Source organism: Solea solea, chromosome 12, assembly GCF_958295425.1.
Source record: "Solea solea chromosome 12, fSolSol10.1, whole genome shotgun sequence".
In the NCBI taxonomy this organism is placed as follows: domain Eukaryota; kingdom Metazoa; phylum Chordata; class Actinopteri; order Pleuronectiformes; family Soleidae; genus Solea; species Solea solea.
In genome coordinates, this window is record NC_081145.1 from 18,367,427 (window position 1) to 18,394,191 (window position 26,765).

At 39.7% G+C, this 26,765-nt stretch overlaps 2 protein-coding genes across 3 annotated transcripts; one reads left to right on the forward strand and one right to left on the reverse strand.

The window, feature by feature from the left end:
* Window positions 1-1,210: 1,210 nt before the first annotated feature.
* Window positions 1,211-13,454, forward strand: ireb2 (iron-responsive element binding protein 2). Its single transcript, XM_058645385.1, has 22 exons — window positions 1,211-1,313; window positions 3,367-3,453; window positions 3,709-3,874; window positions 3,988-4,125; window positions 4,227-4,469; window positions 4,827-4,896; window positions 5,271-5,454; window positions 5,979-6,118; window positions 6,595-6,766; window positions 6,940-7,040; window positions 7,236-7,352; window positions 7,466-7,625; window positions 7,772-7,907; window positions 8,089-8,173; window positions 8,292-8,448; window positions 9,332-9,456; window positions 9,549-9,653; window positions 9,798-9,940; window positions 10,089-10,236; window positions 10,421-10,543; window positions 11,362-11,547; window positions 12,170-13,454. The coding sequence occupies exons 1-22, from the start codon at window positions 1,289-1,291 to the stop codon at window positions 12,278-12,280; spliced, it is 2,922 nt and encodes a 973-aa protein (XP_058501368.1). The 5' UTR covers window positions 1,211-1,288; the 3' UTR covers window positions 12,281-13,454.
* A 2,695-nt stretch (window positions 13,455-16,149) lies between these two features.
* Window positions 16,150-26,716, reverse strand: snx1a (sorting nexin 1a). Of its 2 annotated transcripts, none has more exons than XM_058645387.1 (15): window positions 26,580-26,716; window positions 23,378-24,284; window positions 22,113-22,267; window positions 21,856-21,931; window positions 21,560-21,603; window positions 20,908-21,049; window positions 20,740-20,818; window positions 20,538-20,613; window positions 20,263-20,376; window positions 19,616-19,709; window positions 19,205-19,410; window positions 18,755-18,898; window positions 17,829-17,909; window positions 17,662-17,733; window positions 16,150-17,048 (listed from the first exon to the last, which is right to left on the reverse strand). In XM_058645387.1, the coding sequence occupies exons 1-15, from the start codon at window positions 26,706-26,708 to the stop codon at window positions 16,998-17,000; spliced, it is 2,370 nt and encodes a 789-aa protein (XP_058501370.1). In that variant the 5' UTR covers window positions 26,709-26,716; the 3' UTR covers window positions 16,150-16,997. The 2 variants fall into 2 exon arrangements, with proteins under 2 accessions (XP_058501370.1, XP_058501369.1); XM_058645386.1 differs by having other exon boundaries at window positions 22,113-22,270.
* Between the last annotated feature and the right edge of the window lie 49 nt (window positions 26,717-26,765).

A 26,765-nucleotide genomic window follows, 5' to 3' on the forward strand; every position in this document is an offset into this window, starting at 1 on the left:
GCAGATTCATCATTGACCATATTTATAAAGACTTTGTCTTATTATGGGAGAATGTGGTATTTTGCTTTTATAGAACTCAAAATAGAGAGAATATGTACTTCATTATACATTTATTAATTCTATTGGCAAAATTTCATATTCATAAATGTAAATTCAATGGTCAAAAACTAATTTTGTCCCTTTTACCCATGAAGTTGTGCACTATATTTCTTTGATCTCTGGCTCTAACAACAAAAAGGCATTAAGACTATCAATGTTTGGTCCTCTTTTTCTTTCTCTTTTGAATAACTTATTAGCTACCCTGGCAAAGTTTTATTTCTCCTGTTTGTGCTCTGTTTGTTTGTTCACTTATGCAGTATGTTTCTTTGATCACGTCTGTACTGTATCCATTTTTGCAATAAAGATAAAGAGAGACACAAACAATACTTTTTAACAACAACCAACATTAATGTATAGTTTAACCATATAGTGTATAGGTAAACAAAACAAAAATGCAACATTTCAGTACTAAATATTGATCAGCAGAGTCCCCCATCAGTGTCCATGTGACATTATTAGCTTACAGAATGCACTTAAGTATTTATACACAGTATATTAATAATAATAATCTACAACATTATTTATTCACCAATAATATCTAGCATCCTATACCTATTTATGCACAAGCCTACATTGACTTGTGTGATCCAGGGTTGGCCTTTCCAGGGTCTTTCTGTGATAATTGTGGCGGAATCAAAACAATCACACTGCATCATTTAGCTACCAATCAGTGTTCATCGGCAAAAAGTAGATATATGGTTGATTCAAAATCAAGTATTGTGCAAGATTTAACTATTGATTTATTTTCATCTACAAAAAATTGGTTTTATGGTAAATGAGAGTCCATTTGATGATCTGATGTTTTGTTGAATGTTAATGTGTTGTTGAACAATCCATTACCACATTCACAACACTGTGTATGTGTGCATGTAATTGAACTGTATCAGGGTCTTGTATTATGTATTTCAGCCACCTGTACCTCACTCATTTCAGTACTCTTGCACCTTTCTGTGCCATTATTTGTAATTTATACAGGTTGTGTGTGTGTGTGTAAATACCCGCAACAATGGATACTTAAGTCAAATTCCTTGTATGTACCAACATACTTTACCAACAAAGCCTATTCTGATTTTCATTTTGATAGTAATTGGCGAGTGGGCGTGGTTTCGAATCCCTGCACTGTGATTGGTCGATTCGGGGTTTCGCCGTGCTGTCGCGAGGACGGGTCGTGTTGATTTCAAGAGTCATCATGGCGCTCACTTCCCCAGTCGAAGGTAAATAGTGTTCTTCTGTTAAACTCACCTTTCTAAGATGTTCTCCGATCTGTATCGTACCACGCACAGTCAGAAATCAACACTCGGCGTCAGGGGACTGTTGTCGTTTGCTTTTACCTGACGTTGCATTAGCTGCGCGGGCATTAAACAAGCAGACTTAAAAGCTAACGGTTGATAGCTTCGTTAGCGTTACTCTACAGCCAGCCAATAACTTGAAATTAGAATGAAGATATAATTACTCCAAGAATGATGTAATTACAATACAGCTAAGCTGAAAATACATGTTTAGTACCTCGCGTTTCTCCTTTATCTCCTCAATACGGCCGGCTAAGAGGACGATAAGAGGCGAGTGTGTTTCGCGATAAGAGCAGCGTTAGCAGCATTAGCAGGCTCGGTCCCCGGTACCCTTTTTTTTTTTTTTTTTTTTTTTTTTACCAGGACTCATGTTTGAGGGTGTTCGACTCTATTGTTATTATTGTCATCTGCACTTACATCAAATCAGTTTAACATTACAACATGGGTATTCATTGTTAATTAGATCACATACGATTATGTTGCTCTTTATAGCTGTAATGTGAAGATTTAGGATCTTATTCCAATATTTTTTTTCGTCTTCGATGTCAAGCGGTGGAGTATGTTCGATTCATATCTTCATCCACCCATCCATCCATTTTCTACCGCTTTACCCTCCGCACGAGGGTCGCGCATTTATATTTATTTACACATGTTATTCTACTATATGCATGTATATGACAATTGTTGTACAATATGAAAGGGTCTATATAGCTATGTCTTATGTATATCATACCTTTTGTACATGTGATATGGTAATGGTATATGTGCTGCTGTAACATCAGAAACATGTATGACCACGAAATAACAGCATTGCTTTGATTTTCCCTCTCCTGTCTTTTTATTTTATAGAAAATCACCTCACACATACTGTATTATTTACTCTGCTGTTTTATCAGTGAAACGAGAAGATGTATCTCCACATGATCTAGTGATCCACACTGTGTTTTGGTTGCTATCCTGCCTGTTTTGTATTAGCCTGATATTTTTTACAGATTTATTCAACAAATGCTAAAATGTTTGTTTTGTTTTTGCTTTGTACAGTATTACGTTAATTGCCTTTGTGTTCAGCAGCCTAGATAAAGAAAAAATGGTGCAATGACCCATCCGAAGTGGCATTGTTTAAAAAAAGAAAGAAAAGAAATAAAAAAGTCTTAGATTGATTTATTATCACATTTGTTTAAAGTGGAATTATCTCAACTGGCTATATCATTTCGTTTATATTTTCCCATGTCACTGTGAGAGCGATTATCTTCATCTTTGATTGCAGTTACAGGATTGTTCTCAAGGATACACATTAAGGATTTAAGAAATCAAAACTGTACAGCTTGCATTATCTTAAATACATAATGTCAGGCCTAGTCCAGTGTTTTCTCTGCCTCACTTTCTATGATTTGTTACAACCACAAAAGCCAGTAACTTGAGAGCCTGAGTTGCGTAATGAGTTCCAGTTTAGAGACTAGCAAACAAATGAAAGATGACAGTGTCTATAGGGGCTCTGCATTTGTTCAGATTCGTTTTTAGAGCAAGTCTTTAAAGGAGAAATGCACCAACATTAAACAGCCCCTAACCAGAATTAATGAACATTCAGCTTTTAATTCAAAACTACAATCGTTGAGTTAACACTTACCAATCTATTGTTCTGGCTATCCTCACAAATAGACCATTTGTAATTTTATTTAACTGAAACTTTAGCCAAATCTTCTCAAATCATGTAATATGCCAGTTGCATGGATGATGTGTTTGACTTGTACAGACAGCTTTATGCTGTCATTCAGTTCCTGCATGGGGTCTTCTGTATACTTGCTTGAGCTGCCACATTTTGAGAAAACACCCACTAATGTAAATGTTTAAAGTGTCTGATGGTCCAAATCACAAACATGCACATTTAAATCGGTCTTGTCTATATATTTTTTGATCTTGTAACTCAGGACTGATTTGGGTCAGCTTTTTTGGTAAATGTTTGTTTTCCCCCCTGCAGAGCACCCATATAAACATCTAATCGACACTCTGAAAGATGGCACGATCAAGTTCTTCAGTCCACAAAAGTTAAATGATCCACGATATGGTGAGTTTAGACCATCTGAAGGCCACAGAGTTTTTTCTTCTTCCCAGATATTTAATATGCTGTATTTATTGTACTCCAGGATGCAGTGTGTTTTTAGGACACTGTATAGTAGAATCCTGTCAGTTTATTACACAAAGGCAATTTTTATACATCACCACGTGGTAACTGTCATTTACAAAGGACAAAGATGGACAATGAAGTTTAAATAATTTTTTTTGTAACCATCACTGCCTCTGTTTTGTTTTCTCTGAGCAGACAAGCTGCCTCTGTCCATCCGTGTCTTACTTGAGGCAGCGATTCGTAACTGTGATGGCTTTTACACAAAAACAGAAGATGTGGAGAACATATTGGACTGGCAGCAGCAACAGAATAAAACTGAGGTGCCATTCTCTCCAGCAAGAGTCCTTCTCCAGGACTTCACGTGAGTTTAAAGAGGCCGAGTAACAGGTTTCAGGCAGTCAGTGTGATATGTGATTGTCAAAGAAATGACATGACTAAGATTTAATCTGTCTGCCCCTATAATTTCTTTGTCAGTGGTATTCCTGCCATGGTGGACCTGGCAGCCATGAGGGATGCTGTTGCCAAACATGGCATGGACCCTAGCCTGGTCAACCCTAAGTGCCCCACAGACCTCATAGTAGATCACTCATTACAGATCGATTATAGCAAATGGTGTGTTTGCCTTTCAAGCATGAAGTGAGTTTAAATGTTTGATCTAACTAAGAATATTCATTTGCTTGATTAGTCTTTCTCTTTTACATTTTTGTCCATAGTGCCATACAGAATGCTCCAAACCCTGGTGGAGGGGACGCTCCAAACCAGGGTCATGGTCCTTCTCGTTCCACTCCTTCAAGGCTCCCGTCCAGAGGAGGATCACAGTGTGGAGGCCAACGGGGCACATGTAGTAAACCTGCCTGCAACGACCTTCCATCCGCCACCGGTCAAACTCCAGCTTCCGTCCAGCAGATAGAGAACACACCTCTGCTTTGCCCTTTCCACCTGAAGCCTGTGTCTGAGTAAGTTCTGGAGTATGGAGAGGCTTTGAATGTGCAGTGTAGATGTTAACTGTGTTAAATGCATTGAAAAGTTCAAACTGTTAAATGTCTGTAAAGGTGTGTAGAATGTGAGCTGTACCAAATTATTTTCTGTTTGTTTTCTTCATTGTTTGAGGGCATTTGTGTGATTAGGTGAAGAAACTATGCAACTTGTTTTTCCTTGTTTTGCATTCCATGTTTCTAAAAATTAGATTGTTCACTTGATAATCAGGGTCTGTTTTAGCAATTTCAGAATGAGGCATGTACTGTTTATATCACTTGACGTGTAGCCAAACCTTCAGTGTGTTTCACTGTTGATTTGTTCTTTATTTTCTGCAGACCCGAAACTGCTCTGAAGAATCAGGAAATGGAGCTGGTCAGAAACAAAGAGAGGCTTCAGTTCTTTAAGGTAGCATAAAGAGTTTTCATTTCATTGTGGTAGACAGTTGGAGGAGAGAAATGTGATGTGTTCTTTTACAAAACTGCATTTCTCGATAGATAGATAAATATATACTTATTGTCTTCATTGGGAAATTTGTCTTGACGTCAAACAAGGCTTCTAGACCCATTAGCATACATAATCAGACATACAGTATAAGGTGCAAACATAAAAGAAGGAAAATGGCACAATATAAAACCAGTGGAATTAAAAACAATCCCATAAAAGGAAATAAAAACGTAAAGAAGAAAGAACCTGAAAGCAGTTTCCTTGTGATTTCTACCTTGAATGAGGCACAAAGTTAATTATTTTTTCTGTTGCTTTTCCCTCTGTCTGCTGAACAGTGGTGCTCTAAAGCATTCAAGAATGTGAATGTGGTTCCACCAGATGTCGGAGCAGTCCACCAGGTGAACCTAGAGTATCTGTCCAGAGTGGTTCAGCTCAGAGATGGTTTCATCTACCCTGACAGTGTGGTGGGAACTGACTCTCACACCACCATGATCAATGGCCTGGGCATCCTGGGCTGGGGTAAAACTATTACTATTACAAATATTTTTGTTGTGAATGTCAACCCACTGAAGAACTGTAATATATATTTACATTTGATAGTTTATAAGACTGATTTATGGTTACACATCATTCCTTCGTGCTGCTCTCTGAGTAGCTACAGACCCTGGTTATAGATATGCACCTCCTTAGAAATGTATATGCATCACAATGATGCAGACTACAACAGCTGTGATTGGTTTACTTGGTGGCAGCGTGTTTCCTCATGCACGTCCAACTGCCTTTTTGTATTTGGCACCATTTTCAAATCGAGTTCATCAAACGTGGACAATAATCAAAAAGAGGTTGATCAAGGAGGTGCATTTTCTCTCTTGGCTGCATTTCAGTAACTTTAGTGAAAGTAATTGTTTTTAAACAGTTATGAGCTTCAACTCCAACACAATATCCACTCTGTTTCTCTTTGTAGAGAAATCTGGAATAAAATGACGGAAGAGCTTGCTATATAAGCACTTTTCTGTTGATTTACTTCTGCTTTGCTATTTCAGGTGTTGGGGGAATTGAGTCAGAAGCTGTGATGTTGGGCCAGCCAGTGTCTCTGACTCTCCCTCAGGTGGTTGGCTGTAAACTAGTGGGCTCCATCAACCCCCTAACCACATCCATAGACATCGTACTTGGCATCACAAAGGTAACACGGCTCTGCTGCCCCGTGTGTGTTACAAGGAATAAACCTCTAAAACTCCCGGTACCTTTAAAATGTACGAAAGAAACCTTTGCTTGGAGGCAAAATATAAGGTTACAAATTGTAAGAACTGAAAGAGTGAAATGACATATAAGCTAACACATTACCACAGTGAGTCTTGTTGGAAAACAATTTGTCAGTGGATATTTTGCAGATACATTCATAATGAATAGTTTGTAGGTTTGAATTTCCCCAATATGTTGATAAAGAAGAAGAACCACAGGTAAATTACTACATTTTAAGGTGACTGTCCAGAGTGGTTCAGTTCAGAGATGGTTTCATCTACCCAAAATGTCAAGTGAACTGTAACAACAGTGTGACAAAAATCTAAAATGTACCAGCATTATTACTGGCAAAACATTTATCCTTGCCTTGTGTGAGTAATAATTTGTACCCTGTAACACCGTGCCTTAATTTTCCAGCACTTGCGGCAAGCTGGGATCGCTGGAAAATTTGTAGAGTTTTTTGGACCTGGGGTCTCTCAGCTTTCAGCCCCTGACCGAACCACCATCGCCAACATGTGCCCAGAGTACAACGCCACCATCAGCTTTTTTCCCATAGACCAAGTCACACTTAAGCACTTTAAAAAGACAAGTAAGATTTTTTCTTCACTGTAACAAAACAGTACACTGCATTTTATCAACATAGTTACTGTTGGATTTCTTGATTTTTCACCAGTTGTTTTCTGCTAAATGTTCAAATAGTTAAGGTGATACCATCACTGCATTCTAGATTTAAACTGAGAGGTTGATTGTTATTTTTTTCAGATTTTACCCAGGAAAATGTTGAATTGCTGGAGAAATACATGAAGGCTGTAAAACTTTTCAGAAGCTTTGAAGACCCCTCCGATGACCTCCAGTTTTCTGAGGTGAGTTTAACATGTGATCCTGAGCTGCGATGCCTGACAATTGATGTAATAATATTACTGATATTTATTAGCAGCTACGTGCCTTAATAGGCGGGTTTTGTTAGATTAAAATAAGTTTTCCTTTGATGCCAGAAAAGCCGTAAAGGTCCCTGGTTTGTGTAATAAAGCAAAATTAAAAGCATTTTTTTTGTGCAGGTGATTGAAATCAACCTGAGTGCCATGGTGCCCTATGTGAGTGGGCCAAAAAGGCCTCAGGATAGAGTGGCAGTCAGCAGCATGAAAGTAGACTTTCAAAGTTGCCTCAATGAGAAGGTAAAAAAAAGAAGAAATCTTTATATAAATGTTTCCTTTTTTGACTTTACCACACAGATTAAGGATGCGTTGTTTAGACTGAAATATATTTCCTCCCTTTGGTGTTCTTGCAGGTGGGTTTTAAAGGCTTTCACATCTCTAAGGAGAAGCAGGCGGCTCGGGTGCCTTTCCTGCACTCTGGTCAGGAGTATCAGCTGGGCCATGGCTCAGTGGTCATCGCTGCTGTCATCAGCTGCACCAACAACTGCAACCCATCTGTCATGCTGACTGCAGGTGACAGGCTTTATCTTCTCGTTTACACTAAACATATTTACTCATACTTTTATTTGTTTAGATGTCAAATATATACTTAATATTTATCATATCTGTCGTCCACTTGTGCATATTTGTGTAACAGCAGTATTTGTGATCCTCTTCAGGTCTACTGGCCAAAAAGGCAGTAGAGGCCGGGCTTGTAGTCAAACCTTACATCCGAACCAGCTTGGCTCCTGGAAGTGGCATGGTCACTCAATACCTCAGTATAAGTGGAGTCCTGCCTTACTTAAGTCAGCTGGGGTAAGTAAGTGCGCACAGTGACTCAATCATAGGTCTAAAATAGCTGAGCTCTGCTATTGACATGTTATCACATGCTAATTACCTTTACTTTTTGTAATTATGGTTTAGTGTGTGAAAACGTTGTGACGTCTAAATGACCTGATTTCTTTACACGTCTTCTTGCTTTTCCTTTCCTTCACAGGTTTGAGGTGATAGGTTATGGTTGTGCCACTTGTGTAGGAAACACAGCACCGTTACCAGATGCCGTCATGGATGCAATCAAACAGGTAAGATTTTCACAATTCTTGATTCTGCTTTTTATTTTGACATCAAATTAAAACTTGTATTTGTCACTTGTATTTGTTTGACAACAAATAGAATCCTGACCAACATGCTTTGTTTCAGGGGGACCTTGTGGCCTGCGGGGTGTTATCTGGCAACAGGCACTTTGAAGGTCGCCTATGTGACTGCGTGCGGGCCAACTACCTAGCCTCCCCTCCCCTGGTGGTGGCTTATGCTATTGCGGGCACTGTGGACGCTGACTTTGAGAAAGAGCCTTTAGGTAAAGAAAACAGAAGCTGTGTTAAGCTACTGCTTTAAGGCTGAGGTTAATTTGGGGATTTTGGGAGTTTGGCTGATTATAGCGAGTGTGTAGTGATTTAGAGACTCGTTCAGACGTGTTGTTCAGCCATAGAAAAGGTCAAAGAAGAACAGCTCGTTTATGGTATGAACAAATTTGTTACCCAGTTCTTCAGGTATATGTACAATTTATTACACATTTATTAATTCTGATGGAAAACCATGGAACTTGAAACATTTCTTTAGTCTTTGTTTTCTTAAAGGCTGAGTATGCATGAATAGTGGGCAGAAGTATGTAAACACAGCAGAGATAAAGTTGTCTTTTCCTCCCCCTCCACTAACTACCACAAGCACAGAGTCTTCAACAATAAACTTACTAATACCTGGGCCGCACTGGCTGTGTGCACGCTGTGAAACTATGTCTGTAACGCCTTTTCATAGGTGGCCATGTAAACAGGTTGGTCAAGTGGTGGCTTGTACGGTTCAAAGCTCAAACTCCGCTCCACAGACCTCCCTGGTTAGTTTGTCAGAACAGTTATTAATAGTAACGGTTCTGGGTTTAAGCAACTCCAGATTCTCCCTGGCTTTTAACAGCTTTTGTCTACTCAGTGTTTAACTTCACTAAACTAGCTTTTCTTTGATGCCATGTCCTGTCCTACTTGCTTTTTATGGTTTGAGGATGTAAACTACTGGCCAAACATTGCCACCCAGAAATGCAATAGCTCATTAAAGATGATTTACAGGGATTATTTTTGGATTAATCTGTCCTTTGCTTTTCAGTAAAATGCTACATATTCTTATTTAACAAAACAGTTGAGTTTTGATGTTGATTGTTATTTACATTGGACTACCTTTTGCTGATGCAGGGGTAACATCAGAGGGAAAGGAGGTGTATCTTCGAGATGTTTGGCCATCCAGGGAGGAGGTCCAACAGACTGAGGAGGACATGGTCATCTCTGCCATTTTTAAGGATCTCCAGGGCAGGATGGAGGTTAGGCGTCAGTCTTAACTTTGCTTCTGGTTTGTGGTTTTACTCAGGTGAAGTGAATCAGTGTTGACAGTTGTTGTTGTGCTTTATTACAGAAAGGAAACACATTTTGGAACAAAATTGATTGTCCGGAGTCTGTACTTTTCCCGTGGGATCACAAATCCACATATATCCGCTCACCCTGTTTTTTTAGCAAGTTGGTAAGTCTGTAGGTCACAGAGGGTGTGTGCTGGTTTCCAGTGTTGATAACACTGTAACACTGCCTTTGTCAGCATTACATTAGAATAAAACCATCAGTGGGTTTAGTCATTAACACTAAATCGTCTGCTTGTCTTTCATCTCAGACTAAAGAGGTTCCTCCCCCTCACTCGATAGAGGGCGCTCATGCCTTACTCTTCCTTGGGGACAAAGTGACCACAGACCACATCTCACCAGCGGGCAGCATCGCCAGGGCCAGCGCAGCTGCCAAGTACCTGCTCAGCAAACGGTCAGTTTTAGACACAGACATTTACTAACTTCACTAGAGTTAAATGTTCTTTATTTAACCTGTCATTCTCACTCTCTCACTGTTGCTTTGGTTTATCAGAGGCCACATTCAAATATTTTTGTGTTTCTCTTTGAATATTTCCCCTCAGTCTGACACCACGGGAGTTTAACTCCTACGGTGCACGTAGAGGGAATGACGCAGTGATGACCAGAGGCACGTTCGCCAGCATCAAACTCCAAAATCGATTCATTGGCAAATCAGGCCCGAAGACTTTGCACATTCCTTCAAATCAGACAGTAAGAATGCAATAAAAAAATGCATTTGTTAGAGACTCTGCTGCTGTGGTAGCTGTTGCAGCGATGGAATTTGACCTTAAAGCAGCATGTGTATCCAACACTGTTGAATGGTTTAGGACAACTCAGCAAACTGTTTACTAAGACCTGCTGCTGTTAACCCGTCACCTTCCTGTCACCTGCTCAGCTGGATGTTTTCGAGGCATCAGAACGCTATCAGAGAGACGGTATTCCCCTCATCATCCTGGCAGGCAAAGATTACGGCTCTGGAAACTCCAGGGACTGGGTCGCTAAAGGACCATACCTGTTGGTAAGCTACAATAGACACGACACACTGACCAGACAGAAGACAGCCATAAACCATAAAAACCTGACTGAATGTAAGCCCTGATTCAACTTATGTATTTGTATAACTTCTTCTTAATGTATGAAATGAATACATTTTCTGTGTAACTCACACAGAGTCCACACTGAATGTGTGTGCAGTGTGTGGTGGCTGCAGCACGGAAGAGCTTATTTATTTATTAGGATCCTATTAGCTCTACCCTAAAGCACTGCTACTGTTCCTAGGGTCCACAATTCAAAAAATGCAATACATATACAAGTGTGGAGTGGAAAAGTTACCAACTTTGGCCGTGTTTGGATAAGGAATGTAAGAGAACAGGGTGTGGGTACTGCACGAGTACTACACACTAAATTCTCTTCTGTACTCAACTAAATACCAGGACTCTTCCACATGAAGCCATAAATCTGCACAAATTTCACAGTTAAGCTTTGTTTAAAAAAAGTATGGATTTAGGGAACTGAGATAGCAACAGGGTGTGTTGTGTTCCTGTGTGGTGAAAGATCATTTTACTGTCTCTTGCTGTGGGAGGCACATGTGCAAAATAGGCAAGAGGTCTATTTCCAAGAAGAGCTGCGTGGTTCACTTGTGTGGATGCTCTCATTAGTTGACATGTATGCCCTCAATGAAAATAGATGTTCTGTGATGGCCAGAGGGCGGAGGCCTTTAACTTTTCCTAACTGTTTATATGACCCTTGCTGGCACATTGACAAATTCAGTGAGCTCTCGGTTACTTTACTTCCTCATTTGTGCGTGTGAGTGACCCGCTTCTCTGGGGTACACAGGGGGTACGTGCAGTCATCGCTGAGAGCTTTGAGAAGTTGCACAAGAACCAGCTGGTGGGAATGGGCATCATGCCGCTCGAGTTCCTGCCTGGTGAGAACGCAGACTCGCTGGAGCTCAGTGGGAAGGAGAGGTTCAACATCACCCTGCCAGAGAGCCTGAGTCTGAGGCAGCAGCTCACTGTCAAGGTAAGCAGCAGGCAGCCAACACACACAAACGGCCAGAAACACTTTCCCTTCTGATTTTAATGTTTTTTTTAATGTATATAACGTGTGCCCAGGACCTAAAATTATTTAGTGACTAAATAGAATAACATAATTAATGTTTCTAATGTAGGTGCCAATAAACATTAATATTTATTTTTCTTATGGACTGTACAGGCAGGTCAAGAAGAAATAGAATGATACTCACAGATGTATTTTCCTAATCAACTGTACTGTTCACTGTTTGATGAAGAATATTAAGCTATATTAAAGCTGATGTATTTGAGTTTTGGCCTTTAAGGGACAGAAAAAACACAGCACTGATGTATTATTGCCCTCACACAGCTGTTACGATTTGTCTGTTTTTGTGGGCAAGTGCTTATTGTTTTCTGTCCATAAAGATTTTTTTAAACCATAATTAACTTCAACAAAACATAACCTTTGATATTGACCGGTTCAAAGACTTCTTTAATCCTGATAATCCAGCTCTAGACCCAATTCTCCAGATATTCTCCAGTGTTCATGTTAGGACAGCAGCTTAATTCCGCACTTTCTTTATGAGTTGTATCACACGTTACATTACCTTCTTGTGTCTGTTTTCCTGCAGACCAGTCAGGGGAAGTCGTTTGTGGTCACCGCACAGTTTGACACAGAGATGGACGTTATCCTTTTCCAGAATGGAGGGCTTCTCCGATATGTTGCTCGGACTTTACTCTGAAACAGCCTTGCAGCCTGGCTGTACACCCGGTGTGCACCAGGCTCATGAACTGCATTTATGCTCTCACCAGATTGTCTTCAGCATTGATGGATGGTGTGTCTGTTTGAACTGGACATTTGTCTCCAAGCTGTTGGAGCCATGAGATGACAGTTTTAGTTGCTTCTCCGTCACTACAAAAAAAACAAAAAAAAAAAAAAAAAACCCAGCCTGGTTTCTCATCACATGACCGTCACAACAAAGGCAGGAAGAACTGCTGACATGCACTCAATAAAGAGATAGTACCCTAGATGACCTGTGAACTTAAGTTATTTCTTTTGTTGCTGGAGACTGAAACCTTAAAGTAATGAAGGAGACATTTGTGTCAACATCACAGCCAAGAGGACATGAATCGTATCGATGCTGTTCTTTAAAAAAAGAAAAGAAAAAAAAAACATGCCTAGAAAAAGGCTAAGATGGTGCTAGATACTACAGTAAGACATGAGTATCTGTTCAGGATGCAGTACAGCCTGTTTTACCCCACAAAACATTAAGATTAAGATTAAGATTAAGATTTAGATTTGATCTCACTTGCTCATATTTAAAATTGGGGCCGAACAATCACAATTATTTTAAATATTTTTTCAATCAAACGTTTGGCAAAACCAGTGCGTTTGTCTCTTATCACTTAATGTTTTATAATGTGGCAAAATATATATATATGTTATATCATCAAACTCCCTGAATTAACATGGCTTCTAATATAACTGACAGCCTTCTGCATCATTAAAGTAAAGTAAAAAATAATGAAAGTTTTTTACATTTTTGTTTGCTGGTGAGGAGCACTTATTGTGATGAGAATGATGATACTTGTCAGTTTAATGTAATTATTATTATTTTTTTAGGTAAGATTGAAAACAGCAGATGTTGAGATCTCACCGCTTTATGGCCTTAATGGTTTTAACTTGAAGTAGCTCCACTGACAGTGAGTCTTTAGCCTGAGCCCCACAACCTACAGCACTGTTCAACATCATAGATATTTATTTAAACAATGTCATGCCTTTAAGTTTATTTACAGGCCTTGGGGACTATGTGATAACATATATATTTTGTCTCTGACTAAAGCCTTTGGTGACGTCACTTATTTCAGCATTGTTGCCTGTGAAAACCACAACATTAAAAAGAAAAGAAAATGTGACATGAGAGACGTTAGCTGTGTTGCACTGTGGGTAATATTATATATGATCACTAGGTTTTGACAAGGAAAAGCAACATGGAATACAAAACGTGATAATTGGTTCTGCTGTTTCTGAACATTCTTATTACAGTGCAAAGGTAAACACTTCTGCTATACACTCATCCACTGGGTGGCTGTGTTATTAAGTGTTATTAAGCGCCTCGTCTTTCTGGTGCCACTGTAGGTCAAAAAGAGGTCACTTCACTCTCCAAAGGTCAACTCTTGATCAACCCGTCCCTGTGATGTCATTTGCAAGATGAAACACAAGTGATTGAAATGATATTTGAGTGACTCAAAACTAAAAGCCATGCTTTAGGTTCAGGCCTTTGTTGGTTAAAGCAACACTACGGAAGTTCAGCTGGACAGTAAAAAGCAGATGTTTGACGTCTTCTGTCTCTTTAACTGACCTTTCTCACAGCGGTCATTTTGACATGTTCTAGCAGGAAAAGCTCTCGCACTGACGACGGCTCTGTCGGGACAGTGAGCCAAGAAGAGCAAGTTAAGTGGAACTCAGCTCAGATGTGATTATTTATGTCTATTTTTATTTTATTTTTTTTACTGTGACCTGTCAGTATGTCTTCACTGCCAATGACACACTGACCAATATCATTCACAGTGTTTTTACCCACTCACCAAACTGACAGTGTAGGATTCAGCGTGGGAATGAAAATAAGCTTCCTTTACTTTATTACAAGTCAGTGAGCCATCCAAATTATTATGAAATGATTAACCTTATTTAGGGTTAAAATGCTTTGATAATCCATGAAATACTTTTTTCAGATACTTTACCTTTTGTGTCAGTATGATTTAATGTTCGTGCATGAAATCACCTTGAATGGATTTTCATTTCCGCAGTCATCCCTCCAGCACTTACTGCATCTACTATGGGAAAATAATAATTAATGCAATTATGTGGGTTTTTATTGTAGAAGAGCATGACAGCGCTTTTAGGGAGGTTTTCATTAATACACTTTCTGTCACACGTTGAACCATTTATTGCCTGAAACTTGTAAAACCATGTTGTTTTTTTTGTCATTTAAAAGTGAACAGACTGTTACTCCCGGTGCTTTGCTTTGCCCAGACTGCCATGAAGAGATAAAGCTCCAACTGTCATATGACGTCTGTTCTTCATGTGTCTACTGCTTGGTATTACAGGATGTGTATTATTTTTTTTTATCTATAAAAACCTTTGTAAACAAACAGCCATCATTACAAAGGCTACTACTCTGTAGAATCAGATTCTCTAGGTGCAGAGGTTGAGTTAAAGGTTTTAGAGACAGATTTTCTATAGCTATGAGAGGAGAAATTGAAAAAAATTAAAGGACACCAACTTCTGAATTTCTTCACAAAATCTCCAAGTGTAAATAGTGCAACTTTTATTGATTTGTTTTAAAAGATTTTTCTATGACAGTGCACGTCGCGGACATTGCTCTTCGTGTTGACAAGTGACGACATAAAGGGTAAAAAAGTAACAGCCACTTCTAATTTGGCGACAGTTAAGAACAAAAAGGCAATCGATTAACAATCAAGAACAAGTGCAAAGAAATGTCTGCAAGTTTATTGATGTCTTAAAATGTGTGTGTGGCATCACGGCTGCACGGCTTTAGTGCAAGTGTGGAAATGTGAAATTAAAGCTGTAATCACAAGATGGCATCCTGAAACATGCTGTGACGCAAGTTTGATATAAATCCAGTTTATAAAGCTGCACACGGAACCAGCAGGGAAGCATTATTAGGTTCACAGCGACATCATCAGTGTGAACTGTGAGATCTCAAAAGTAATTTGTGTTCAGAGAGGATTTTACAGGATGATTCCACTGTTTTTAATGCTGTCTGGGATTTCACAAAATCACAGAATTCTTAATTGCTAAAATAATGAATTCATAAATCAATCAAAAAAAAAGAAAGACCATTTGCTGGTGCCACTCTCAAAAGTGCAGATTTACTTTTTATTTTGTTTCATCTCCTTGGAAATTAAAAAGGTACCCTGTGGATTCTAGTAAACAAATGTATGTACAGACAGGGTTTCCAACCAAATACAGTTAGTTTTTCCAAGAAAGCTGTTTGGATGTGAGGTGTAGTCTCTCCTGCATTCATTGGCCCAAAGTAAAACTGGACAGAACTGTACTTCACTTCACCCACAGGAGACGCTAATGAAGACACAGCCCGACACTTAAAAGCCACTGCTTCACTTCACAATCTTTAGTGTGCCTTTTTGGACCAAAGCCGATAACATTTCACAATGTCACTCTGGGATATTGTGTATTTTCCATCAGTAATAAACCACTGAAAAGCTACACTGAACATACGTCTTACTCTACTTTAGAAGCTCAGCAGCCCTGCTCTGCTGTTCTGGGCCATGATGACAACCAACCACATTTCTAATTCACATCCTACCTTCCAGACATTATCTTAGAAACATTAACTTCTCAGACCAAGTTATTCGTCACTGCCTGGTAATTGAAGTGCCTGGTGTATATTATTAGCACACACTGATGAAGCAGCTTCAGCCTGTGTGGGATTACATGTTTTCAAGTCTCTGCAGATTAATTGGCAGGTAGTGAAGCAAAAAAAAATGTTTTTAATCTGTAGTAAAGTGACTTAACTGTAAAAACACCAGTATTCTTTATGGCTGTTGTGGAAAAGAACTGTACCAATTCTCCCAAACCAGATTTAATTTGGCATCTGCAGACAAAAAACACCTTTCAGGCTTTTTCAAAAAAAAGGCACCAACACGTGTAGTTTTAAGAGCAAATTCTGCACAATTATTATGAATCAAATCTACAACATTAACCCTGAAAGCTTCACCTATGGTACAATGCAACCCTTTAACCACCTCTTACTAATCTACTGCCTCTTCACCCTCCACCCAGTCCCCACCACATAAACTGTTTTATTTTCCAAAGAAATGTACTTTATCCACCTTGTGGAAGTGCTAATAATTATCTTTTTTGAATCTGTAATTTATCCCTTTAAGCCATTTAAAAAGAAGAAAGAAAAAAAAAACTGGATGAAGATTCTTGGCCACTTCCTTCATCTCAGGTCCCCACAAATATGTGATGATAGAGCAGCCGCCCTGTAAACGATTAACCTCTGCTGACGTGAAGGAGATCACATGATCACATGATCACACGAGGGAGAAAATCCTGAGAACAACGGACTCGCTTTATTTCCCTTCTCTCATGAAAAGAAAATCGGTGGAATAATTAATCTAGAATTGTATCTCCTCTTTCATACGTCCCATAACTTTGTAGATGCAAACTTTTAATCTCATAAGAAAATATTTGTGAAAGGTTAAATGAAAATATACAATTATTACTACAATAGAATACAGAGCTATGAAGTTAAAGGTGATTTAAAAAAAAAAAAAAAAAAAAAGACTGTATGTTGATTGTATCTCCCTTTACAATGCACATGTTTTCCTTGGTTTAAAGGCAAAAGAGGTAAAGTGTATAAGAAAAAGGCGGCCGGCTGTGGCATCCAAAAAAAGGCTGGTGCTCGACCATTAGGCGATCGCTTTTGCTTCTGGCAGGAAAGCCTCCCAGTATTTTATCAGCTGGAGGAAAAACAAAGAGTGAACAGTGTCAGGTTCCATTTATATATTGACAGACAATTACCAGGACTGTCAGCTGTGACACTTTATTCACAAATAATTGAGAAAACAATTATTTGTGAATACAAAACAAATTTGAGAAAAAAAAGACAAAAGATCGATCACTTAGTCAGCAAGTGAAATAAATGAATAAATGAAGCTGCAGCAGCCAAGAGTGAACAGAATCACTCTCTGTATCACGTTAGATTGTTTGTGTTACAGCAGCAGCTTTGTTCCTTAATCTGCTCAACACTGATACACAGCCTGTAAGAAACAAAGCACGAATGCTACTGCATTAACATTTCTGAAGTTAGACCGGGTTATCCTCAGGTACAAATCTCACTTCTTTGGATTTGAAATGATCAAATAATTCTAAAAGACGAGTTCATAAAATCACTTTCTTTGAGTTCACTTAATTACCGTTCAAAATATGCAGGTGTTGCATTACAATGTTCATTATTGACATAACAGTAAACAGTTTAAACATGATAAATATGAAATAAATCAATGTGTTAAAACTACAACCAACAAAAAAATGTACGCCTGTGGCGTATGTGGCCTTCAGGTAGCAACTCACCTGTTGTTGAGACTGAAGTTGAGACTCCAAGTATGTGATTATTCGTATTTTGAAATTCCTGGCCTTCTCTTTCTGTGAGAGAGTTTAAAAGCGGTTTAAAAATGTTAATCACTAATGACAATCATGTTCAATGTCATCCAGAGAAGAGAACAAATCAACAGTGGTACCTCAAAGCGAAGGACTTCCTTGCGCACAGTGGTGGAAACTCTTTCAAAGTCCCGCTCATACTGTGTCACTTTGGCCTCCCACTGTTCAAAGAAAGGAGAGGTTTATTTGTATAGAGGACACTTTGTGTCACGATATTAATTATAAACATTACGTGAAAGAAATGTTGTAAGCACTGTTTATTCCTTGGCCTTTATCAGATGGAAGACATTATTTCGCTCTCACTTGTCTGGCACAAAGTTAACTTCACGGGAGGGAGATCTTTGTGTATGAATTACATTATCCAGGTATGTTAGTCCGACTAAAGCCCAAGGCCAGTCTGAGCTAGTGTTAGACTTTAGTCAGACTAACGTGTTTACATGACATTAAGAAAACCAAATTATTGACTTAGTCCAACTTAAATCTGACTTTTAACGTCAGTGAATTTGTAAACACCGACACCCACCGTCAACAAGACAGGGAGGAGTCAGTGGCAGTGAATAGGTAGAATGTTGTTGTGAAGGTGCTGTACTGCATCAACCAGTCTATAACAACAACAACTTTGAAGAAACAACCTAAATATCCTGATTTATGGTTTTCACGAGAGGGAGACAGTAGTACAGCTGGACAGACGACCAGCTTGCAGGCATAATAAACGTGGTTGAGAAAAATGACATGTACTGTACATGCCCTTAGCATACAGATATTTGCATACATGTCATCAACTACACATTTACCTTTCAATAAGCCTTTGTTCCTTATTTCAATGGATTCATACAAACAAGACTCTCAGTGTCACTCCTTCTTACTTTTGCCACTCAGGATCTGCACTGTATTTCAGATAATAACTATTTACAGGAGTGTGTTGTTACAGTTAAGTCCCGACAAGCGCAAGCTTTCACTTCTCAAATATACGCTTCAGCGTTTTTGGTTCTGGCCTGTGTTGTACCTCAGCGATCTCCTCTTTAGCCAGCTGCAGCTTGTCCGGCTTGTTCGCCCACAGAAGTTTGGCCTCGGTCTCCCTCTTCTTCTGCAGCATGGTCTGAGCGTCCTGCCAACGCTGCCACGCCTTCATGCGGTGATCAAACGAGGCCTGCGCGTCACAAACAAACACAGGATGGTTTATATCAGTATGCAGACCTTCACTGACACTTTAACCCTGAGGAAGTGGTGTTTTATTCTGAAAAATTGGTCGTTTTAAAACTGTTAAATGTTTCTTTATTTATTCCAATAATTAATTACGCTGTATGGCCTAAGACATATGCACAGTACTGTATTTTTTTGGTGGTGAGAAAATGACGCATAGCCAAACCACGTCTGGCTACAGCTACGACGAATAGAACTTCATCTCTTAAATTAGTTAAGGTTTGATAGATGTATTTTAAAGGTTTCTCAGTACCCTCACGGATCCGAGCAGGCGGATGTAGTCTGCAATGAGCTCGGCAAAGCTGAAGGTGTCATTTGTAGCCTGATCCTGGTGTAACTGCTCCATTTTGTCCTCCAGCTCTGCCAGCTGGGACAGAGCTCGGGACAGAGCGGTGTTGTCCTCGGCGCTGCCCAGCATAGCCGTACTCTTGGCGAAACTGGCCGTGTTCACAGACAGTTCTGGAGGGAAGAGTGAGGCGGAGTTACAGTGGAGCGACACAAACAGAAATCAGAGATTAGAGATGATCCTTTGTAGTTAAGTTTTAGGGAAACAAATCAAACCACAAAGATTAATGGAAGCGTTGAAGATTTCAACACTATTATGAAGTAATGAAAATTATTTTGAAGAAGAAAATCTGGACTGGACGTTTGATTCTGAACAAACCTTTCCTGTGGACGACCAGGGATTCCACCAGAGCGTGCAGCTTCCTGAACTGTTGGTCAGCAGACTCCACCTCCTGCAGTTTCTCCTCAAACCACTGCAGAAAAAAACAACAACATGATAATACATCTATGACATCAAGAGGCTGCTACGTATTTAAATTAATTCAGCTCATTCAGAAGAATGCTGATTTTAAAATTGCACTGTAAATCCAGTGATGTTTAACACACAGTCACTGTATGTGATTCTGTGTCATGTGACACTTAAAGCTCAGATTAAGAGGAGCTCACACTCTCAGCTCTACTACTTAACACACCCAATAACAGTGTTTCACCATGCACATGAGTCAGTGAACCAAACACTGTTTGCCACTTGATCCACTCCAATTTAACACATCATAAACATGTGTTTGTCTGCTTGAAAAATAAACACACCCGAAAACATTGTCCAGTCCATCTGTAATGTGTCCAAATAATACAGTGCAATTTTATGGCAAACATCTGATGTGTCGTCAGGCCTGAATCATAAGATGACCATGTTCTGCTTTTGACTGAAACTTAAAGCTTGTTCCAAAAATCCGTTGCTTTTGAGTTTCTCAAGAACAGAAATGATTGCAAATAGCAGGTGTGTGTGTGTGTGTCTGAACTCACCACATCTGACTCATTCATCTTGATGGTCATTTTACTGACAGCATCTGTTGCTTTGTTAATCATTTTAAGGAAGCCAGCACCGCTCAGAGCATGAGTGCTCACTGCTCTGGGCAGCTGCAGATAAAAACACACACAGAGAGACAAAAGGCAGCTGTGATCAAGTCAAGACTGCGACTGCACTGCACACAAGAAATGTGAGAGGAATAATACATCTCTCAAAAAGTTCCATACTGTTGCAGAACCCAGAACCCCCTTAATATGAAATGTGAGCTTACTTCTTCTCTCTCCAAAAACTCTCTGACATCTGGATCTTGGAGAAGTGAAGGATGATTGACTATCCTCTGGAGATACCTGTCGCATGGGAAAATTGTCAAAACTCATTTGTCACTTGTCGACATGTAGCGACATGATAACACCACCTTTGTGTTTAGGTTTTGTAGCAGTTTGTTTGAGGAACAGGATTTGTTTTCCCCTCACCTCTCCAGGGCGCCTCGTCGTCTCTCAACAAAGTCTGTGGACGAGGAATCTTCTTTTCCTACCTTCATCTTCGTCATACCTGTGCAAGACAGCAGCCATTTTCACATCTGAGGATGGGGATTACGTTTTACTCTTACTAGTTTGCAAGCAGGACTTTGGTCAGTTTACCCAGGAGGTTTTTCTCTGGTGGTGGAGGCACGATGAATCCATTTGGTCCATGTTTTTCACACAGTTTCTCATAGAGGCCGAGGAAGTCGCTGAAGCGCCGTCTCACTGTAAATGTTTTGTTGCGGAACATGGCGAGCGAGGTCTGAAAAAGAGTTCCACTCACTTTAAAGTCTTTATTTTATTGTATATCGCAGATGTAGCGGTCTTAAAGTGGCAATCCAGAAGATTTGTGTTTAAATGTAGAGTCAAAAGTATAAAAAAGTATTTTAATATGCTGTATATTTATCATTTGTGAGCTATTCAGTGTCACAAAATGCAGTTAAGTTTATTTCTATGTAAAAAAAACAAAAAACCTCTTAAGATGTGGCTAAAGGGCTAAAAGTTGGAGCTGAATTATTTATTAAAAGCACACTTTGTTTTGCTGCTAATAGAATTCAATGGCTTTTAGTATCAAACTACATTTGCCATTACCACCACTGACCACAGGAGTCACCAAATTAACAAGGACTGAGAACCCTCTAAATCTCCACGTTTAGTGTGGCGGATTAATGTTATGAAATTCTGATGTAATCCACGTCTGTAATTAAGTAACTGTACTAATTTGCTTTTGAGTAAGGATATTCAATTTCACATCATGTGAAAGTGTTCTCACCTGTGTGGATACTTTGTAGGCCATGTAAGCATTCATCCCGTCACCTGAAAAAGACAACGACACTGACTGAGTTGATGCAAGAACAGGCACAAATTGATAAAAAGGAAAATACTTACAGAGCAATTACCCTGGACAAGTGACATGTGTTTCATAAATTAGGATTTTATCACTATTCGCTCCCTATTATTATTATTATATTCTTAGTCTTTTGCTTTGTTGTTGACTTGTTAACCAATCAGTCTCTAAATTTGCAGTTAACTAAATAAACTAGTTGTATTATTTTCTGAATGAATCACCTATTTTTTCAGGGTCTTTGACAGAGACAAAAATGTCAAATTTGTCTTCCTGTTCCTCTTCATCCTCTTCTTCCAGCTGAAACAAATATTGAGCAGAGGGTTTGAGATTTTCACAGTGATTACAGTATACAGCGGGAGAGACATGTGTTTGTTCTGTGGCATTTCAGAGAACCGTAAAAGGAAAACAGTTGTACTATGGAAAGAGCAATTTTAAATTGTTGAGCATCTCACTATGTTACTAGATATCTTGTCAATACCTCCTCAAGGGCAGCAGGCTGTGTCTTGGCCAGGCTGGCAGCGACAGATAGTGAGGGTGCAGAGGCAGACGGTTTGTCCGCCTCCTCCTCCTCCTCCTTCTTCTTCTTCTTCCTCTCGCTCCGCGGACTGTCAAGTGAAAGCTCCACTGTGGCTTCTGCTGGAGAGGAAAAGAAAGTGAAGAAACCAGATGTCGGTCATTTAGTGCAGTCAGGAAACGTGCAAAGACTCATTTAACATCCCAGACTGCCCTGGCATTGTCTTAATGCTATCTTTTTGTGTGAGTTTTAATAATAAACAACGAAAAGAGAGCGAAAGCTTACACATCTTGATTTTTAGATACCCGTCATTGCAGTCGCATTTAATCAATCGTGATTTTTAATTAAACTTATTTCACATTATATTGTTATATAATAAACATGCGGAACACCTACACACAGTCAAGAACACATTTTAGTATTTTAAATAAACAGTTGACGGTGACATTTTTCCAAACCCCCAGGACAGTAAACTTAACACTTTGCCTAAAGTGCAACTCAACAATGAAGGAAGTCTCTCCATCTCAACACAGGAAGTCTGGAGCTCAGCTTCTTGAGTCATATCTTAACAAGGCTCGTCTCCATTTCATTGCTATGTTAGGATGAGTTAAACAGCTCTAGGTCGAGTCCTGACTGCTCCAAAACATCTAGTGAGGAAGGACACTGGACATCTCAAAGATTATCAACAGAAGCAGGAACTTTCTATGCAGCACAAATGTTTTTTGTAGCTCTCCCGTACAGCACATTCCTGCCTCAGAGCTCAGCAGGCATTTCCTCAGACCTCTTGGCTTGGCCTTTGCTTTAACATACATCGAACTGTGAATCCACATCTACAGGACTTTTCTAAATCATGTCCATTTAACTGATGTTACGACACGTGCACTTCAATGGACTGCATCGAAGATAATCCAGTAAAATTGGACACACCTGTGCTAAACAACTCCCCAGAGACAACAAAGAGATCAAAACCAATGGAAGACACAAAAACCTGACCCATTACCTTTGAGTGTGTCCATCACACTTTTTACATGAACGCCCCATTCGGACACGAGATTCTGATAACAGGACATTTGACTTTGTTACAGCAGGAATGACCCAGCTGTGACGGATGCCTTTTAATTATAGCTCTGCATCCAAGTCATTAATTGAATTATTCACACCTGTGCTCCTTCTGCCATGAAAAAAACAAGCCTCTGCAATGAAAGAATAAAAAAAAACAGTGAACCCACCAGCAAAGATGTCTGCCTCCTCTTCAGAGTGGACTCCGTTGGTCTTAGATTGGACATTGCTGGTGTTGCTCTTGGTGGGTGCTGTGGTGACAGCTTCTTCACTGAAGAGGTCAGCAGGTTCTTGCAGTGGCCCTGCATTGTTGACAGCAGCAGCTTTGATTGTGACAGATTTGTCCTTGTGTTCTTTATTGATGCTCTTCTTCGTCGCGGCACCCAGCGGCTCACCGAACAGATCCTCGTCCGGTTCACCAAAGAGGCTTTTCTGAGGGTGCTTGGCGGATTTGGTCTGCCGTGGTTCTGCAAACAAGTCGCTCCCCTCGTCCTCAAACAAATCCATTGCTGCCCTGCTGGGTTTTTTGGCATCAGCAGAGGGAGGAGCATCACTAAGGAGGTCAACCAGAGGGTCAACAATTTTATCAATGCCAGATGGCTGCTGTGTGTCACTGGCTGATGAATCACCACTGATGTTGACAACTGCAGCAGTGGACGTTTCTTTTACTTCCTGTTTTCCAGTGCCAGGTGGATCTGTGACACTTCCTGTCACTTCACTTTTACCCGCTGCTGCTGCTGCTGCTTCAGCATTGTCATCCACTACCACCACTTCCTCCCGCAGTGCCTCAGTTTCACTTCCCAGTATGTCAAAGAAATCATCAGAGGAGATTACAGCTGAATCGTTTGCTTCAGTTGTAACTCCGTCTGCGGTGGGTTCGGTTACGTTGTTTGTCAGGTCAACAAAATCATCCGAGGGTTCACTGACAACTTCACCAGCTGATTTGTTTTCCACTGGGCTGCTGAACGGCTCAATTAACGGATCGCTCATGATGTCAAGGGGGCGACTCATTAAAACGTCGCTGGGCTGAGTGGCCGATGGCAGGGTAGTGTCCATTTCAGTCAGTGGCTGTTCGCTCTGGAGAAAAGGGGAGAGGATTGACAGTGATTGTAAAGATCTGTCACTAAAATGATAAATCAATTGCTTATTGTTAACTTAAAATTTGTTGGACAAAGCAAAAATTAAAAGGTCATCTCAATTTCCCCAACCTGATAGTGAGACCTTTCAGTGTGTTGTTATGTCTAACAGACCAGAACATTTCACTTTTCAATTACAATAAACGGAAAAAGAAAAAAAAAAGCATGTCATCAAGTTTCAATAACTGTAACCACTGATGTGTAGCATTTCTTTAGAACAGCTTTAGTCATTGGCTGACGAAAGCAGTTTTTATAGTAAATCAACTAACTCACTACCAAAGGGTGGTGAATTAGAATTAACAAATAGGGTCTTGTACTCAGGAGTTGACCAATTTCTGTTAAAACTTTTTGAAAACTATTTCAGAAACTGTTGCACTATATTGTGTGTGTAATGTTTTGTGCAGCCTTCATGAAGACAACATTCGACTAGGTGAACCTTTGGATGCCCTTGCCAGAGATGATGTTAAGTGGTTCAAAGTAAACAGATATTTGAGATATTGCATCAGTAATCCAGAAGTCTATCTTTGTGGTTTTATACAACAATCAACCAGTCAAGTTGCAGGAAATATGATCTCAATCGCTTCCTCTGTTCCTAAGTTAGAGTGGTAAAAACTGGCCAGTAGTGCAAGTGTTACCGGAAAAACATTCTGGAGTAAGTCGATGTTTGTGCTATTTTATCAAAATATAAATATAAATTATTGAGTCATGACCAAAACATGAAGTAAATGTTTTGACCAGAAGTGTAGAGGCCCTCTTTTTAAATAGTGTTCCATTCAAACCAAAGATTTTAAGAATAATGACTTGTGACATTTTAATGTTTTGCGCTAAATTTGAAGGGATTCCCTAACTTTATCAGTATCAGAGGACGGGACAGATGGCCAAACTGAAAACACCTGCATATAGGCAATAAAACAAGTTTTATCAAACGATCTACTATACAATTTAAGACCACTGTGAAAATAAGGTGAATGATTAACACGGCTCTTTAAATGTGAGGCCACTCTGAATCCACTTAAACGTCTGGTCAATTTCCATTACTTCAGCTACAGGCTCTGCTTCATGTAAAGTCCACAAATGCTGACTCGTGTTTTCCTGCAGTGAATCCAGTTCTCCTAAAAAATCAAAGGCAGCAACTTTCCAATCTTTCCTGTGAACCTTGACTGGTAAAACATCCGGGTTCTGACCATGTGACCACAGCTGACTCACATGACAGGAGGAAGGCTGCCCAAACCACTCTTTTTCATCTAATTGTAAAAAAAGGAGTCTGCACTTTAACTCAATCATTAACATAAAATAATAAAAACACAACAGTGATCAAATCAAATTGCAGATTTTGAAGACAAACCTGTTGCTTCCTCTACCTATTATGCATGGTCTGTTTTGCACACCCACATGCTGAGGTTTTCTGCAGATGCTGTATGGAGGGCGATCACCAATATTACATTAATGTCATAATTACTCTGAAATTACCATCATGAGTTCCCACAGCTGATCGTGAGGTCTTCAGATGACTTTTCCCTTTCTTTCCAAAGTTGTCCTGGCAGTTACTTTAATAATGAAATTCTATGCCGATAATTAAAAAAAATCGCGTCTGCTGATTAATCTGGTCAAACAAACAACAACTGTCAAATTACTTTTTGCCTGTCACCTGATTGATAAGTCGACTAAGAGTCTCAGCTTTACCTAGGTATGTGATTTCCACATGACCCCATAATGTAACCACAAAGACCAAAATGCCAGAAACTGGTCAGACTTTAGCTTTCATACTGGTGTGATGTATTGTAACATGATAGTTACTTGATATTTCAGAAGGCGTTTTCTATGTGGTAAAAAAATAGGAAAATGTTGACCAATTCAACATTTAAAACATCTAACCGCGTTATTTTCTGACAAATAATGCGATACAATTAGTTTAAAGTCAAACTTCAGTTGAAGTATTCGCCGACGAAGCTGTGATAAATTCACCACTGACATCAAAGCCCTGGTCCAAGGATGACAGCTCAAAGACACGAATCGCTAAATGCATTACATTTTATAATTGGTATAAAACAATCGCAAATAAAACAATAAAACTGCAGCGTTGGCTTTTCCGAACGACTGACATTTCAGCTCTTGGGGAAAACCTTCGTGAACTTAACCCAAACTTGCTCAAAGTGCCTTGTTAGCTGTATGGGTTGGACGTTAGCTAACTACCGTGTGCAGTTATAGTCCAAATGAGGTCAACATCCAGACATACCGTGCTCATGAAGAGGTCCTCCCCGTCGTCCTCATCACTTTCTCGGCCTCCAACTTCTTCTGAGTCCAGCACATCTTGGTCCTCGGAGTCGGGGAACGGAGGAGGACTGCGCTCCGAGCTGGACGCCATCTTCAATCTTTTTTCGATAACACAAGGGGAGGTAACGTCAGGCGCTCGCCGCTCTCA

Excerpts from the sequence above, each read along its gene's own strand:
- ireb2 (XM_058645385.1), top strand. The coding sequence starts at position 1,289 with ATGGCGCTCACTTCCCCAGTCGAAG. Across the intron at positions 6,767-6,939 it reads TAAGCACTTTAAAAAGACAA|ATTTTACCCAGGAAAATGTT; the intron begins GTAAGATTTTTT and ends TATTTTTTTCAG. Across the intron at positions 9,941-10,088 it reads AAGTACCTGCTCAGCAAACG|TCTGACACCACGGGAGTTTA; the intron begins GTCAGTTTTAGA and ends ATTTCCCCTCAG.
- snx1a (XM_058645386.1), bottom strand. The coding sequence starts at position 26,708 with ATGGCGTCCAGCTCGGAGCGCAGTCCTCCTCCGTTCCCCGACTCCGAG. Across the intron at positions 20,614-20,739 it reads CGACGAGGCGCCCTGGAGAG|GTATCTCCAGAGGATAGTCA; the intron begins GTGAGGGGAAAA and ends CCCATGCGACAG. Across the intron at positions 20,377-20,537 it reads AGTTTTTGGAGAGAGAAGAA|CTGCCCAGAGCAGTGAGCAC; the intron begins GTAAGCTCACAT and ends TTTTATCTGCAG.